The sequence below is a fragment of the Numida meleagris genome, chromosome 1, assembly GCF_002078875.1.
Source record: "Numida meleagris isolate 19003 breed g44 Domestic line chromosome 1, NumMel1.0, whole genome shotgun sequence".
In the NCBI taxonomy this organism is placed as follows: Eukaryota; Metazoa; Chordata; class Aves; order Galliformes; family Numididae; genus Numida; species Numida meleagris.
Genome location: NC_034409.1, coordinates 123,867,986 through 123,884,859, shown reverse-complemented (window position 1 = coordinate 123,884,859; position 16,874 = coordinate 123,867,986). Strand labels below are relative to the sequence as shown.

General features: G+C 35.1%; 1 protein-coding gene across 2 annotated transcripts in view; it reads right to left on the bottom strand.

The window, feature by feature from the left end:
• PNPLA4 (patatin like phospholipase domain containing 4) overlaps positions 890-16,874 on the bottom strand; it is a 57,428-nt gene continuing 41,443 nt past the window's right edge. Inside the window, exons 10-12 of one of the 2 annotated variants that reach the window (XR_002442943.1) lie at positions 2,950-3,075; positions 2,716-2,773; positions 890-981 (exon numbers count right to left, since the gene is read on the bottom strand). Coding sequence is in view for 1 of the 2 variants with exons in the window: in XM_021410936.1 (XP_021266611.1) it covers positions 2,959-3,075 (117 nt within the window). In the remaining variant the exon portion in view is untranslated. Of the gene's footprint in view, positions 982-1,728; positions 3,076-16,874 lie in introns of those variants that run through there. The other variant, XM_021410936.1, reaches the window with a different exon arrangement.

Genomic DNA, 16,874 nt, shown 5'->3' with positions numbered 1-16,874 from the left:
TCTCTAATACATTAATATAACTTCTCCAGGAAGTGAGGGTATGTATCTTACTGTTGTGGTTTGTTTAAGACCGAGAGGCTGTGTCTCACTTTAAACACATTGCCATCCCACCTTCACATTTAGTCTGAGTCAAACAGACAATGTTTAGCAAGATCTACCCAATTTAGAAGTTCATGTTTTATATGTGTATATATATATATATATGTTCAGATGGATGCAGTGTGTTGATCTTGAGGAGGGCACATTCCAGCCAAGCACAGAAATAAATCCCCCTTGTTGATGATAGAAATTATTTACTATCTTAGTAAGTGTGTGTGATCTAAAGAAACTTTTCCATCTACAGTGAAGTAAAGCAGATCTTATTTTTAGTTAAAAAGAATGGACAGACCACCTCTTGAATAGAGAAAATGATTTAAGTTGAAAGACTGAATCTGTCTGAAGTTATAGAAGTCTTTTGAGTTAAGGCTGGTCATCAGATCCAAGGACAGCCTTAGAACTGGAAGACAAAGGTGTGTTCAGAGGCCTGTTCCTGAAGGTGTTTTTTAATTGAGCAGCTTTGAAGGATCTTCCCTCAGGAGCTATTTGACAGAGGAATTCAACCAGCTCTTTCTAATAATTACTGCTTGTCGCATAATACACAAAAACCAAGACCTAGGCTGCTACCTGGTCTGAAAGAGTACAAGTCATCTGAGCATAAATTACTTCTTTGCTGTATTCCAAGTTAGTTTGTGCGTAATTCTTTCTCTCATTTCTTTATCTAAATCTTTCATAGAAATTTGCATCTCTTTATGGATGCCATGAGTAAAAGATGGTAGGATCAGAGTTTTCTTCTGTGCAAATTTTTCCGGTTGGAAATGCTGGCAACAAGAATTCAGTTGTAACTACCCACCTTCACTCAGCAGCGTCCTTTTTTTATATCAATTGCAGCAGGCAAAACTCAGGAAGTTAATGTGATCCTTTCTTATTCTTCATTCTGTTTTCCTTTAAGAATTAGACAAAAGCAAAATGGATGAAGAAGAGGGTAAAGGAACCTAAACTACCTGTCAAAGTAAACTCATATGGATCTCATCCAGAGCACCAATGTGGATTAATGAAATTAAAGTAAGTAGTAATAAGAGACCTAGCTCTTTTCACTGCCCAATTCTGACTCTATACAAGTTCAGATCCAGATGCCAAAAAGTCGTAAAAATAACCTTATAAACAGTATTCACACCCTCTCTTCATTCTTATTATGAACATCTGCTTTAATATCCCCAGGCTTTGGAGTGCTGGCCCTGAAAAAAACATCTCGCAATAAGAGATTTAGCAATGACATGACAGTACTTAAAAAAAATTGTTCACACTGAAATGAGTGCCAAAAATGAATGTATATGCCAAAAATCTCATTAAATTCAGTTTTTTATCTGCACTTTCTTTTTCTTCACTGCTAATGACAAATATGTACGTGTATCTTAGCAGATTTTTTTTCCTTCCTTATCAGTCTGATCCTTCAAACTGATATTTTGCATTAGCTAGTACAGGGCATTATATCAATCCCATCGCTATTTCAGTTTGAGTGGTGATCAACTATTAGTTGATTTAAAATTTTTATTAAAGTAAACTATAAAACTTTGTCACACTGTAAGATTGAGATATTTTGGTTTTATTCCAAGCAACTCTTTCTGTTTATTTAACAGAAAAAAAAGGAAAAAAATACAATAGCTTAGTAAATTTTGTTAAATACAAAATGCATGTTTCCAAAATTTAGACATTGCCATTTCTTAGTAAAGAATAAAATGAGTAAGATATTTCTTCAGTAATTTTCATTGGCAACTAGTTTACAATTGTTAATTATTAAATACAACTTCAAGAATTCAGATTAATTTCTGGTGTGAGACTATTGCATTATTAGCATTTATGATTCTCATAGTTTTGTGATCATGTTTCCTCTCCTGAACAGAAGGAAACCTTACATTTGAAAATAATTGCGAGTGATTCCACAATGTAGATTAGTTAGGATAGTGACAAAAAATAAAGCAAAGAAGCAAAGAAGAATGCTTCCCTTCTAACTCTCTTTTGTCTTGAATTCACATATCACAGTGATGCTTTCTAGCTTTTATAGCTCTGACTGAAAGGAAGCTGAAATTGAAAGAGATTGATCCAGTGGAAGAAGACCACTTCTGTTTATCAGATTTATGTCTCACTTGCATTACCATCAATTTACTCTTTTTGCACTCTACAGATTCACTGAAAACAAAAACAAAAACAACAAACAACCCTCAGTCTCCACTGCCAATACCTTAACAATTCCTTTCTCTTTTACATTCAGTGTTTCCTCAGTGCCACAAGCATAAATATTTTAAAATTCTTTCCTAGCACAAATCAAATGGCAGAACAAAGCTCCTGAGATTCAGCACACTAGGACCTACATGCTACTTCTCTGGAATAATTTTTAACCACCACATTGCTCCTCAAGAACAAGATTTCAAAGACTGGCAGTAGAAGTAACAGTTATGTTATACTTAATCTATTTTACAAGCAGAACAGACTATCTCATGGTCTTTTCTTCCTGGAACACCATTATCCAACAGTAAACAGAGTCTCAATAGCAGCATAATTAGTGCGTCAGAATCTAACAGGGCCTTACTGCCTTTACCTGGAGGCATAAAGCAACTCAGTAAAATACAGATAAACCTTTTAATTCCTTTTCAAGCTCTATAAAAGATCTGGAAATACCTGTTGAGGACCTGGATGCATTTGGATGATACCTGTCAACGTCTTCTCTTGGAGATGCCTGCATGGTATAAAAGCAACTATGTAAATGTCCTTAGACATCACCTTGCACGACGACTCTTTGAAGACCGAAAGGATTTCAAAGGGTGAAGCGAGCGCAGTTTTTCCCAGACAAATTTTCAGCTTCTAAACAGCTTTTAGCTTTTGTCAGGGCACATCCAGACTGTTAGAACTGACCATAGCGGCTCAGGGGAGCATATGTCTTCCCACCATCACATCAGGAGCAGGCAGCAGGGGGCATGGGGCAGCCTCAGCACTGGGCACCTCACTAGAGTCAAGGCAAAGATGAAGCACGACCAAGAACTGAATAAAAAAAGGAAAAGAGGAAGCAAAAACAACTTATTTTGACATTTTCTTTCTTATATCTTATACCTTATTTTGTGAATGTCATTTTGTATATCTCAGCCTGCTGGTTTAAGAGGGAAGAAGTAAATAATAGCTCTTTACTTTTGTATGTGCTACAGAGTCAAAGCAACTGAGTAGAAGTAAATTAGGACCTCCTTGTTTCAGTTTCATCAGTAGCACAGTTTTGTAAATTCAAATCTTCACATCCTGATTTTTGTTTTATTTTTGATTTAAAGGAACTGCTTTCATGCATGGGCATGGGGCACTGAATCAATATACAAAGGGAAGAAACTGTGCACCATTCTAATACTTTACGTGCAAATGCTAATTAGTGCTTAGCACTTCTGTATTCCTAAATGGGTGAGGTACAGAAAAGTGCTATTTCCTTTTTATTTTCTTTGGCTGCCAGTCACTGATTCCTGGAATGCATCAGTACAACAAGAGTCAGTGTAAAATCTTGTGCCAGGATCAGTGTCCATGAACTAAATTGTGTGCTGCTTCTTGAACTCTAATATTTCAATGTAAAATATAGCATCATACAAGTATTTAAAGACACATTACATGTGTATGTATTAACAGATAATCAATAAATAAAGGTAGCTAGGAAACAAATCGAAACACACAATTTGAGTTGCTTAGAGAGCTCTTTCTGTCCTTAATGGTGATTGGTCTATTATTATTTTAAGTTGTTCATAATCAGCATTAAAAAGGAAATATACCACTCTTTCCTTCTCCAGAGACTAAACTATGTCTGAGTTTTGTTATGAAGAATTTGTGATTGAAACAACACCTTTAACCTTGAGGAAGGGCAAATGATGCAAAGAACAGAGTGTTTCTTTCCAAGAAAATAGTACTTTTTATATGTCTTCACAAAGACTAACCCTTGCTCTTCATGCCCAACAGCAACACGACTGATGTGAAAAGAGGAAAAATTACACTCCATAACAAGATATGAAGTTGAAACTAGCTTTCAGAATATAGGGGAAACTGAATAGAATAAAAAGAAGTTATGGATGTGGCTGGACTGCTGGGTAAACACAAGATCTATCTGTACTTTTGCTATTTCCCCACTGAAAGTAGGCATACAGATCTCAACCTTCTTGGTCAACACATGCTTTTCCCAGTGGTAGATCATATTGGCACAGCTTCCTTGCATGTCACATTACCAGTCTAAGGATTTCAAGAGTGGAAAGGAGAGGTCAGTGGCAACTTCTGAGTTTCCAACATAGTTCAGACCCTTAGAAACAAGAAAGAAAGCCTGCTGTGAGCTGAGTAAGTCCTCTCAGACACCTATGACTTCTAATGTCAGAAATGAAGCAGTTGCTGCTGAATGACAGATATGGTTGTCATATAAAAAGCTCCAACAAATTATTTTAAATTTATATCATACATCTTCATGTTTTTGTTCTAAGTTCGTAGTGAAACAATCCCATAAATATACATATATATAAAAATCTCATCAAAGCACGTTGTGTGTGCTGTAATCAATGTGAGATTGTGCAATAGCCACTTTTAGATCTGTTTTGAATAGGGAACTGCAATTTTTCAAACAGATAATTTAGCACATAATTTTTAGTGGAAGAATGACTTCAAATTCAATGAACTGGACTCGTCTAAAACTGTGATGCAGGTGTGGGAAGAGAGGAGTACTTACAGCCACGTCATTCTTCCCTTGTATAAGTACTCTACCCACTAAAAATTGTTATAAAAAATAATGAACTTAGGCTTAGAAAGCATATATTGTGCTCAGTTCAGTTCTACTTCATTTTCCAGAAACAATTCTAAGTACTTCTTGGACGGAAACAATTATTTCTGTGAACGGAGGAGCAGATATGGGAAGAGTAATACTAGATTGGAAAGACCTCTGATTTCTGACACAGGCTGGATCATAAAGCTCCATACTGGTCGGATGGTTCCAGGCATGTCTTTCTCAGCATGCTGCTTGCTGGGTCACTTAGCTCCCCCCTTGTACTGTAGTGAGAATTTAGATATTTCATGCAGTATTCTTCCTTAGTGAAATACCAAATCAGTATTTAAATATAATATCACACTGGCAACAGCACAGCACATATCTAGTATGTTACTTTCTTACTCAAATTACCATCCTTCTTAGAGGCTGCATCTTCTATCTTATACAAAAAAAAGAAATCTTGACTTTGAGCATGATACTCATTTAAAATTAAGGAGTACATACAAGCATTTTTTTCTGAAGTCTAACAAGAAAGCAATGTTAAACCTGTTATGATATCCCTGATGATCATCTTAACAATTGTGACAGAAGAAATCCTGATAAAAAGTATCATTGCAGAAACTACTAAAATGAATGAAAGAGGATAAGAAAAGATTTCTACATATAGTAAATGAATAGTAAGGTAAGTCCTATCAAATTTATATATAGTTACCCAGAGAAAGGACAGCTATTCTGGAATCATCTCTAATACTGTGCTTAACAGATTGTTAGATGTCTTACAATCATGTTATTTGTCAAATAATACAGAGTTCTTATGGGTAGGCTATTAGCTTACCAGCAAGAACTGTGCGTGATAAACACCGTTTCTGAATTCAGAAGTACATTTTGGCACCAAATTTCATAAGCAGTGTTAAACGTTGATTAAGATGTTCCAATAAAATTCTATTTGAAATGTATGTTGAACATGTTATTTGAAAAAAACGTACTTGTAAGTTATTTTACAATCTATTTAATTTCTTACGGCTGTGTAATCCAGCAGCCTCTATCCTTTAAACACAAGGAGTTTCTTATTTTCTCCCTGTCACACTGACATATTTGAATCTGTCAGAGCTGTTTACTGTTAACTCAACAGAATTAATGCAATGAACTGATATTTTGACTATGTAAAAAATAATTGTTACGTATGTGGATGCAAGTGTGAGAACACAAGCTAGCAGGAAGAGCTTTAGGTGTAACAGGAAAAGACAAAATGGTTGATGTGATGCTTATCTTAAGATGCATCATTTTATGAGTTGTTTTTCCTGCTGTAAAGTACTTCTTGCAACACACACATATACTTCATCTATGGCTGCAAGGCGGTTTTTTGGTTGTTGTGGATTTTTCTGTGGGTTTCTTTTTTGTGAGTGTGTGTTTTTTATTGGTTTTTTTTTGTTTGTTTGTATCCACAAGTGCTGAAGACAGCAATTCTTTAACACATTTAGTTTAAAAGCTTATAATTGCTAACACTATTTTCAGTTAGGTAGAATTTAGTAATTAAGTGGTTAAGATCAATTTTAAGTGTAATACAGGTTAGTTTACAGAGATTTCTTTGAAGACAGATTGCCTTCTAAGGAAGGCTTGCTTTTCTCCTGGTCTTCATCATCATGATCCCATCACGCAATTACACACACACAGAGAAAGGATAATGTCAATGACAGCAAGGGAAAGAGTACAGGGAAATCTACAACAATGACTGTGTTATTAATGGAGTGTTTTTGATTTCCAGAAGAACTTCGACTACAAAACATAAGTTTTCTTTACATAGGTAAAGATTAATATAAAGATTAATGATATCCCACAATGACTTTCATGAAAAAGAGCTGTTTCCTGTTAGATCTCAGAATTGTAGATGAATTAGGAGCAAACGCCATATTTACTAAAATATTTCTAGGGATTCAATTTGATGTTGTTGGGGTTTTTTTTGTCTGTGTCCCTCTTTTTTTATCCCTTACATCTTGGGTATATCTAAGCTATATGTACATACAGATTCAACTATATCTACAGATACAGGTACATGTATCTAGCTGGTTATGTATATTTAGCTATAAAAGTCACAAGATGGTTTTTAGTACTGGTATATTTGATAATCGCAGAAAAAAAACTATTAAAACCTTGATGACTGAAAAGCTATGAAGCATCTCCAGTTCGCTAAAATTACTTCAGTTCATAAACTATGGAGGTCTATAGGTTATAGCTGTTCACAGTACTCTTACACCAGCTCATTCTTAACATCCACTGATCCAGCACACCTCACAAGAAAAAAAAATGATGATCCTTAAACAACAGGAGGGAAAGAGAGACAGAGAGATAGAGAGGATGAAAATACCAAGCTTCAGAAGAATTAACACAACCTTCATTAGGTTAAGGATTTCTTTAATGTTAATTTACAAAGGATCTTTACAATTTCCTAAATACTATAGCTATAATTTTATAAAAATTGACTGAAATTATAATGAGATCTCAATCTGACTGAAAGCAGACGAAACATTTTTACAGGGTAACTCAGAGAGAAACCCCACAGCTTTATCAGCAGCCAAAAACAGACAAAAATAGTGTCATTCTATACAGTGTAAACTTTATAGGTGAATGGATAAGTTTGCATTCAGTATCAATCTAATAACAGAAAATAATATATCCTGTGCCTCAGAGTAGGTAGAAGTTTCATTTCAGATTTTGTGTATCTGTAGGAAATGAGAATAGTAACTATTTTTCTGCATGTCACTTAAAAAAAAAAATGAAATCCATTCAAGTGTGCTGCTTAAGACTTTATTGGACTTTGGGTACTAAACTGTGATAAGAAGCTAAGTCTAGCTGTAAGAGATCTGCATTTAAGGCACTGTGTGACCAAGAATGGCTGAAACATAACTATAACTGGTAGATTTTCAGTATTCTGTTATGTATTGAATTCGGATGTTAAAATCCTAGTGACATCTTTAGTGAAACAAAGTGATAAAAAAACCTTTCAGTGACTGAGATAGTATTGTCGGGCATTATATTTAGTTTAATAATGACGTGAAGCTTGATAAAGTTTTTAGATAAAACTTGGGAGATTTAATTTGTTGTTGTTGTTGTTCTGTGAAAGAGTAAGATCATATAATGAAAGATTTAGCTCTTCTGATTGGCGGTTGCTAAGGAGCACTTCAAACTAAAAGATCTGAAGAAGAAAGGATTTTGCAAAATAATTCATGAGATTTCTATTGGTATATTTAGGTGGTAGGACTGATGTGTTCAGGTAAATTAGATGCTCTTCCATCCACAAAAAAGGAAGGAAAGTTCTATCCCAGTAAAGTGGTTTGAAAAATACCACTCAAATATCTCATTTTGAGGTGTAACAGGACTGCAACAAAATCTGCCTGGTGGAAATTCTTTTCTGATTGAAGCCACTCACAAGTCCACTGCCTCCTGTCCACTGTTTCTTTCTGTGCATGTTTTCCTCACTGCTCAGAGACCTAGTTAGGGCTTTCAGTGGAAAAAAGAAAATCCCTGTCTTTACAGTCAGCTTCAAAAACGTAGGCCGGAAGATGAGTCTGTTGTAGTCAGAACTGGAGACAGAAATCATTTTCTGGGCACAACCTCTCCATCTCTTTCTCACTGGAAACATGCTCATATCTCTCTCCCTCTCTCCTCCTGTTTCTCTGATCTTCCACGTTCATACACTTAACAAACACTCTAATACTGCAATATGGTTGCAATAGTCAACCAGTTTAGAATTTTCTGCATTCAAGATCACAGTGTAATGATTTCTAGCATATATCAAGCAAACAGCGGTTCTATATTAGTATATTAGTTCTGTATTAGTCTATTATGTTTTATTATCCCTATGAACAACTTCTTACAATAATGATATTCAAATTCACTTTAAATTGATTTGGCAAATCACTGTTTTTATTTCATGCACTTGCTGTTATTATTGTTGTCTGCTTGCTTTTTCTTTGTGTATAGGATTTAGACCAGGTCATCAACTCTCACAAAGATGTCTCCACAACAACAGACAGCATAGGTAATGCATGGGAACAGGAAAGAGGAAGAGAAGCAAGAAGACTTTTTTCTTTAGCCAGGCATTTTCTGAATGTTACCAAACTTTTAATGCTACAGCAATGTTCCTTAACTATGCAATATTTTAAGGTTTTATGCTGTAAGAGTTTGGGATGGTCACTTTAATCCTTGGTAAGAACAATGCAGTATGGCATCTTCTAGAGAAATTAAATGAAAATTTCATACCATACTTCTCTGTCCTATTCTGCAGTAATACATATACAAAAAAAAAAAAGAAAGAAAGAAAAAAAAAAGAAACCAAATTATTTTAGGAGATAATTTGTTGTTGTATTGTCTGGATTGTGTATTTTTGCCAACAATTCAAAAGTAAAGTTGCAAAATATAGCATTAATTTGAAATGTTTCAGATTTTTTTAAAAAGAAATTTATGAAATGATATTTGGTATACCTTTATTGAGGGTTTTTTTTTTTTTTCTGCAACAGTATTCATTGTTTCCAAAACATAAGGATATTTGATGACTAACAACATAGTCAAGAAGAATTCAAGGAACAAGGGTTTTCAGATGCAGTGCTTCACATTACATCTCTGGAATGTAACAGCATTTTAACAGTAAGATAACTAAGATATATATCTGCATGTACATATTTAAGAATATAGGAAGATTTTATTTTTAAGATCACTTTTTACATCGTTTATTTCATCAATTCTGCGCATGAATTTGTTAGAATACAAAAATGTTTTGGATTTAAATAAGGAACATTTGTTCCTGAGGGCAAGACAACAAAGACTTGGTGCAAGAGTAAGAAATCAGACCTTTTGATTTAAGTTTGACTAAAATAATATATTGTGGCTAGTCCTCTTTTCTAATCTGTCTCGTACATGAAACAGAGAACTGAAGTACTAACTAATCTAAATCCTTCCAAATCACAAGACTTTAAGGTTGTAACTGATCAATTTTCAAAAGACATCAAAACCATCAAAATTTCAGAAGTACAGTTTGCACCCGTGGATCTTACAAACTTTGCTCTTCTTCGGGTTACTTTCTTAACTTGTGATAAACAGCTCTTTTAGTTTAAGCTATGACATTTTTCTGTACAGCCAGGGAGAAATTAAGACAAATTTTCCACATTCATGAACACAGTTCACACGAAAAGTGAATACTGCTTGGATAGTGGCATATATGTAGGTCACTCTGAAAGTAATGCCTCCTGTTTATTTCAGTGGAAGCTACAACAGATGCAAAGATCACAATAACACTATTTTTTCTTGCCAGAGATGAACAAGAGCCTGAATGTTGTGCTCAAAAACATCTGTATGGCCATCTGGAACATGGTTCGTCTTTTACATTGCTGTCACAACTGCTGAAATGCACTGCCCACCGCTTTGCTGTGCTCATATCCACTGTTTGGTCTCCATAAGCATTCAGCATGCATTGATGAATGTCAAAAGGTGCTTTTTTTCTGCACAGAGTAATAAAATTCAATACCTTTGCTTCATCCACACTTCCATGTCAGACGCCATTTTGTAAGACTATCCCTCTGCTGCCATCTGTCACACAGCAACAAAATGTAATGGGATATTGGACAGAAGGTTCAACCTCTACTACCATACCATCAGCATCTGCCTCTGATGTCCTGGGCCAACATAATAACATAGGAGGCAGTACTTTCAGAACAACATTAATTGTGATTTGAATTGTTTCAAGGTAAAAAAAAAAAAGGAAACAAAGAATGTGCCAATCTTTTCATCTCAGTTTCATAAAAAGTAGGGTTTGTAAGTCCAGGTAGTTGGCATCCAATTCAATTAACATAAAGAAAAATGAACACTGTTTCTAGTTATTAAAATTGAATTTCTATGCACAGCCTAAGAGCCCTTATATTTGACACAAATGCCATGCATCTACTTTTGGATGAGCTTCAGAAAAAGAATATAGTCTAAAAAGAAAACCTTATTCAAACAAAATAAATATTTATGAGTCTCTCAGAATTTGAATTAAGAAGAATGGTATGAATTTTATAGCAAAGACATAAACGAGAATAGTCAGTTTGGATTTCCACTTCCTCTCCTCAAAAAAACTTTATTCTGCTATGCATCATTGACCTTTGTCACTTGCATATAGTGTGATTGCTTTTACTCACTGTACAGCATAGAGAATATTAGCACAGCCTGGTGAGAGGAGAATACCAAAATATGTGTGGGATAGGAAAAAAATTTTGCCGTATTCACATGAAAAGTGTCTGCTCTGCTGTTAAGAATGTTACAGGCATTGTTGTAGAGTGACTGAAGTGACCAAATCTTATTTAACATTAAATGAGTTTTGCAGTAACTTGAAAATAATAACTGTTCAGTTACAATGTTGTGGACATGGCATATTAGAATATTCAGTTCATTTTTATTTTTATTTTTATTTTTAATTTTTAATTCCTTCCATGTAAACAACAAGCCAACAGAAAACAAAGCCAAAACAACACTATCAGCTGGTAATTAAATGATGATAGTATTCTCGAAGGTACACAATTCTTCTAAATACAGGATTTCTGCCAAGAACGTCTTGGAAGACTTAGATAGCTCTATAGATGTTGTTTGCCAAGCTGATGTGATTATTCTCTCACTGTTTCATTAATTTGATGTGTGAGAAATAAATATTTGCTGTGCAATTAACTGGAGATTATTATGGTCTAATGGAACTCCCTCATACAAACAGATGTTCACCCTTTAGATGCATAGAAAGCACATCAGCACTTGGTAAATAGAATGAAGCTGTGGGGAAAATACTGTGAAAGGCATTTAATTGGTGAACAAAATTGATGCTCATGTAATAGTTTTGGATTCACTTAATTGAAGTAGTGAACAAAAAAACAGTTACTATATGTGAAAATATGATATTTGCCAAAGCTGTGGAAATTATATTGAAGGTACAGATAGTAAACAAATGTATTCCTTTAACAAAAATACATACTCTTTTTCTCAGTGTCTCATATATTTATCTTATATGTACAATATTTCATACAACTAGATAAATTTTTCTATGTTTCATAAAACAGGAAGTGAAAAAAGACACTGAAAATTATCGGCTGAAAATTAGCTAGGACTTGTGGTCTCTTTTACATTCTGCATGTGTTTTACATTCACAGTAGCTAACTCACTGGTGCAAGACTTCCTACAGTACAATCCCTTTCTCTGTAGAATAATTGAACATTGCTTGAGAAGCCAACCAAGGAGAAAAACTGCATCAAATTCAAGCTAAATAAAGATGGAATACAGGTAGAACAGAATCTTGCAAAATATTTCTTTTTTGCAATAGCATGGAACTCTTACAACATAAATATAAATAGGTAAATTTAAATCCAAGTCTGTATCTGTACAGATATAAAGAATAAAATGAATCAAAGGAAAAATCTGTGTTCCCAATCTGAAAGGAGTGCAATGTGGTTTTTAATAGCTTATTTCCAAAACTTCCTTAAATGTTCCTTTTTTTAAATGTTTTTGTTGTTTTAAGTTTTTATTTTTTAATGCCAGCCACTATTACAGGAAGTTCCTTGACAGTTTCTCGATGCAAGAACAGATATTCCTTAAGACAGAAAAACAAATTCAAATTGCAACCAAAAACAAGATACGAAAGATAAAAAGCCTCCTGATTCTTGAGAATCACTTTAATTACTTTTGTGTACAGATTCACTTGTTAGTTCTGTGAGACAATTTAAAATGCCAAGTTATATTAAAATACCAAACTATCCTTTGAACTTTGATCTTAAGGCTCCAGTTAGTACACACACTGTAATATCAATTATGTTATCAGTGTTCTTCAATATTACTGTGAAATTAAATTGAAAGTAAATAAATGCATTAAAGAAACCTTCTGGCTTCAAAGGTCATTATTCAAAAGGAAAAAAACTCACAAAATTTTATGATATAGCACACTGTAAACTAGAGAAAGGAAAAGTGTTTATTTTCATTCTCACTGCTCAAAAAGTAAACTCCTTTTGCATTAATTCTACAGTGACTCTCTTGTGTGCCGAAGGATTAACTAGATCAAGAAATGCACATGTTAGTTTAGTTAGGTCTATAGCCTGCAGAAAGTTTAAGCAAAAGTTTCTGTTTTGTAAACATGTGCTCAGTCAGGTAAGGCACAGATTCCTGTGCTTATAGGAGTCTAGAAAGGTGGCAAATATCTATCCTTCATAAAATGTACATCTAATAAGTGATAGATTAGGTTTGTTCTGTAGTGTGCCTAATGAATAAATGGCAAATATGAACACTGAGATAAAAGCATGAAGATAGATAAAGAAAATAGATGAATAGAGAAATAGCAGGAAAATATACTCGAAGAATGTCCTCTTAACAATAGGGCCATGAGGATGATCAGAAGACTGGAGCACCTCTTCTATGAAAAAGCTGAGGGAGTTGGGCATGTTTAGCTTGGAGAAGATTCTGGGGAAACCTCATTGTGGCTTTCAGGTACTTGAGGGGAGCTTTACAAGGAGAGAGACTGACTGGGACAAGGGGGAATGGCTTTAAAATAAAAAAAGGGGAAATCTAGGTTAGATGTTAGGAAGAAATTTTTAATCAGAGGGCTGTGAGGTACTGGCACAGGCTGCCCAGAGAAGCTGTGGGTGCCCCATCCCTGGAGGTGCTCAAGGCCAGGTTGGATGGGGCTCTGGGCAGCCTGATCGTGGCAGGGGGGTTGGAACTAGGTGATCTTTAAGGTCCTCTCCAACCTAAGCCTTTCTATGATTCTGTGATTCAATGAATAGAAAAGTTTTTCAACACAACAGCCTGCTTGCCACATGCCTTTTCTTGTAAATTCTCACATTGCCAGCCACGGGAGATCCTTCCAGAAATCTCTCCTTAAACTACAGCAGAGAACAAAATTAAGTGACAAGCTTTTATCCAAAAGTAGTTATGGGCATGTTATGGTATTTCCCAAATACTTCCAATAGGTAATTTCATAATACAGGGAAGGAAATCTAAACAGAAAATTACTTGTCTTGGATCTCGGCATCAGAGGTGACATGAATTACAGGGCAACTCACAGATGGTTTCTTTCTTCCTTCTATTTAAAAATAGAAGGTTTTTTCCACTGGTAGCAGTGGAACAAGACTTACTTTTCAACTCCAAGTACTCATAACTCTTTTTTCTTGGTACTTTTCTGGTGTTGCTCTGGCTGTTTGCACACTCTGGCATTTTAGGTGCCATGCATGAACTGAGTGTGAGCATTCAGAGATTTTCAGTGAGCAGCTCCCAGAGAGCATTTCCTTTCCTGGAATTAACCTTCTCTGATCTCTGTCCTGAGATGAGATTAGCTACAGGATACCAAGTAGGTCTAGAGATGTCAGAAGAGCTAAGGAGAAAGACTGCTGGTAGTTACTCTGTGAGAGGTGACAGAAGAGCAACTTCTTCTGTCAAAGCCAAATATTGCAGTAAGGGCTCTTCCACAGCCAGCAGCAGGTAACAGTATTTAGAGTTTTACATTACATTTACCATTTAGAGGCCCATAAGACAGAGTTTTAAGGGCCCTTGTGAGAGATGCACATTTGGTTTTACCCATGCTTCTGAAATAAGTCAGAAAGAGCACTAGACCTCAACACAGTTTCCCTGTGTTCACCGTTGATTCAGTCTTTTCTATGAAGACACATAAAAGCACACACTTGGCTTAAGCTCTACATTAAACCAAAGTGATAATGTCTTATTGTAGCTTCTCCAGAATCAGAATCTCACCTAGAAGCAGTTTGCAGAACATACAGTATTCTCACAGCAACTGTTTCAAATGATGCAGTGTAGGTAAAAGGATGTGGAGAGTTTAGAAGGAACCTGTGCCTGAAGCACTTCTTTCTGCAAAGGGCAAACTGCTGCAATAATTTGCTATGGTTTTTGCCACAAAATATTACAGTTTATCACCCGAATGTCTTTACTGATAAAAGAACTTCTAGATAAAGAAGTGCAGACAATATATTTATGCTAGGATATATAACATAATTCCTTTTGTTACGATATTCTGCCGTACAAGACAGTGCAAGATTTTGTGGTATGGCCTGTTATGATGAAGTAGCCACAAAACCAATATATCATCTTAGGGAAAGATAAATCTTTGATGTCTTTTTAAGTGAACCTATCCTGCCAACTATAAAAACAGATAGTCTAGTTAAAGGATCAAAGGAATACTTACTCATTGAAGGCCCCACAGAGGTCATACGGTTTCCTTGCTTAGAAATGTGTTTCTTTTGAGGATTTCAGAGACACGTCTGTTTGCTTTCTGTTTACTGTTGCCATTGGGAACTATGTACCTCTCATATCTCAACTGCTACTAGTAATAAAACAACAGCTGGGTCAGGCTGTCAACTGAATAAGGTTGTAACAGTCAGTATTAGAAAACATTAGGGTTGTTGCAGTGATGATCAAAAGAAATACTGCAATAACCAGCAGTAAAAATACCCCAAACATTATTGTTTATAATCAATGACAATAGCATTACTCTGAGACAGGTAATGGGCAGTAGGTATAGGGATGAACTGAAATTATGGCTAGTGGAAATTTTGCCGGAAGGCAGCATTTTGGAAATTATTTATCACCTGCTGACCTGCTCTGGCAAATCATCCTCAGAAGACCTCTTCCATTTGCCAGTCTGACATCGACCCCTTGCACTGAGAAAAAGCTTCTCTTAAGATATATCAAATATTAATCATTTAACCTTGTCTTTCTAGCTCCCAGAGTCAAATTTCACATATCTATAATGAACAATATGACTGCATACTTAACAATATTTGAAAAGTTAAACACTTTTTCCATTTTCATCACAGAAGAGAAAATGGAAAGATTAAAAACTTAAGACGTTGTTTTCCCATAATACACTGTACAGACTTCTGACACAGAGGTGAAATTGAACTTGCTGCATTCTTCAGCAGTTGAGTCTGGTAATTTCAAAATGATTTGTCAGATCTCCATCATCCATAATACACTTTACACTTGCCTTGCCTCCCCCTCTCTTTCTTTCCTTCTTTTTCTCTTCTCTTCAAACTCTTTTGGAAGCATAAGCATTATAATTTAAGCATAGTGTTAACAATTTTAAACTTCCTGGTCTTATACTTGCTAACTTAGCAGTCTCCTTCCATCCCACCAAATAAATAAATGAATAAAATCTTTCTAATTTCCAATTTAGGTGGAAGGTAGACTTGATGACAGTAACAGGTCTGTTAGAACACAGACTTATCTTGGTTTCCCCCAACAACATATACAACTTTATTCCAGTAGAGGCTACCCATGAGCTTTGGACACCATTAAAATGACAACTTTGAGAGATCTGAAAAGATTTTCTCTCTTACATTTTCACAAACATTCAAATGGAACACAACCATCCCATATAAAGTAGAAAATGGAATTGAAATCTGAAAAAGCAAAAGAAAGAAAAATAAGTGAAAATATTGTCTGCTTTTATCATTCTTAGCTTCCCCGCTCACCCTTCACACGTTTAATTTACTGACAATGAATTTAGCAGCCACCTTCCATTACTAAATACCGTAGCATGAAATTTGAATAATTCCCAATTTTCCTTTTCAGTATCAGGATTTGCAAACATCAGATGTATCTATGCCTCAGTTTCTGAAGCACGGAGATGTTGATGCTATCAGTAATTATCTGCTAATGGAAAACATATACGTACTCATCACAAACAGAAGAGAAAGATCCTGCAAGAGAGATAAATACAATCAGCACATCACATTTTCCATTCACCATCACCCTTCAAGACTTTAGTGTGTCAGCCTTATTGGACTCTGAAACAGTTTCCCTTCTATATACCAAAACAAGATGATAAGATAGAGAACTGAGTCTACAGCTTTCTGGTGGTATGAAGTGTTAGACAATGGAGAAAAGTGGAATGGTTTCATTTTTGCTTAGTTTCTTGCTTAAAAGAAGAAGATAAAGCAATAAATGCTTTTCAGAATGGTTAACAATGCTGCGAGTTTTATGGAGACGGGGAAAAAAACTTTGTATTTTTATTTATTCATATTGTTCTAAAGTTATTTTAAGCTTCCGA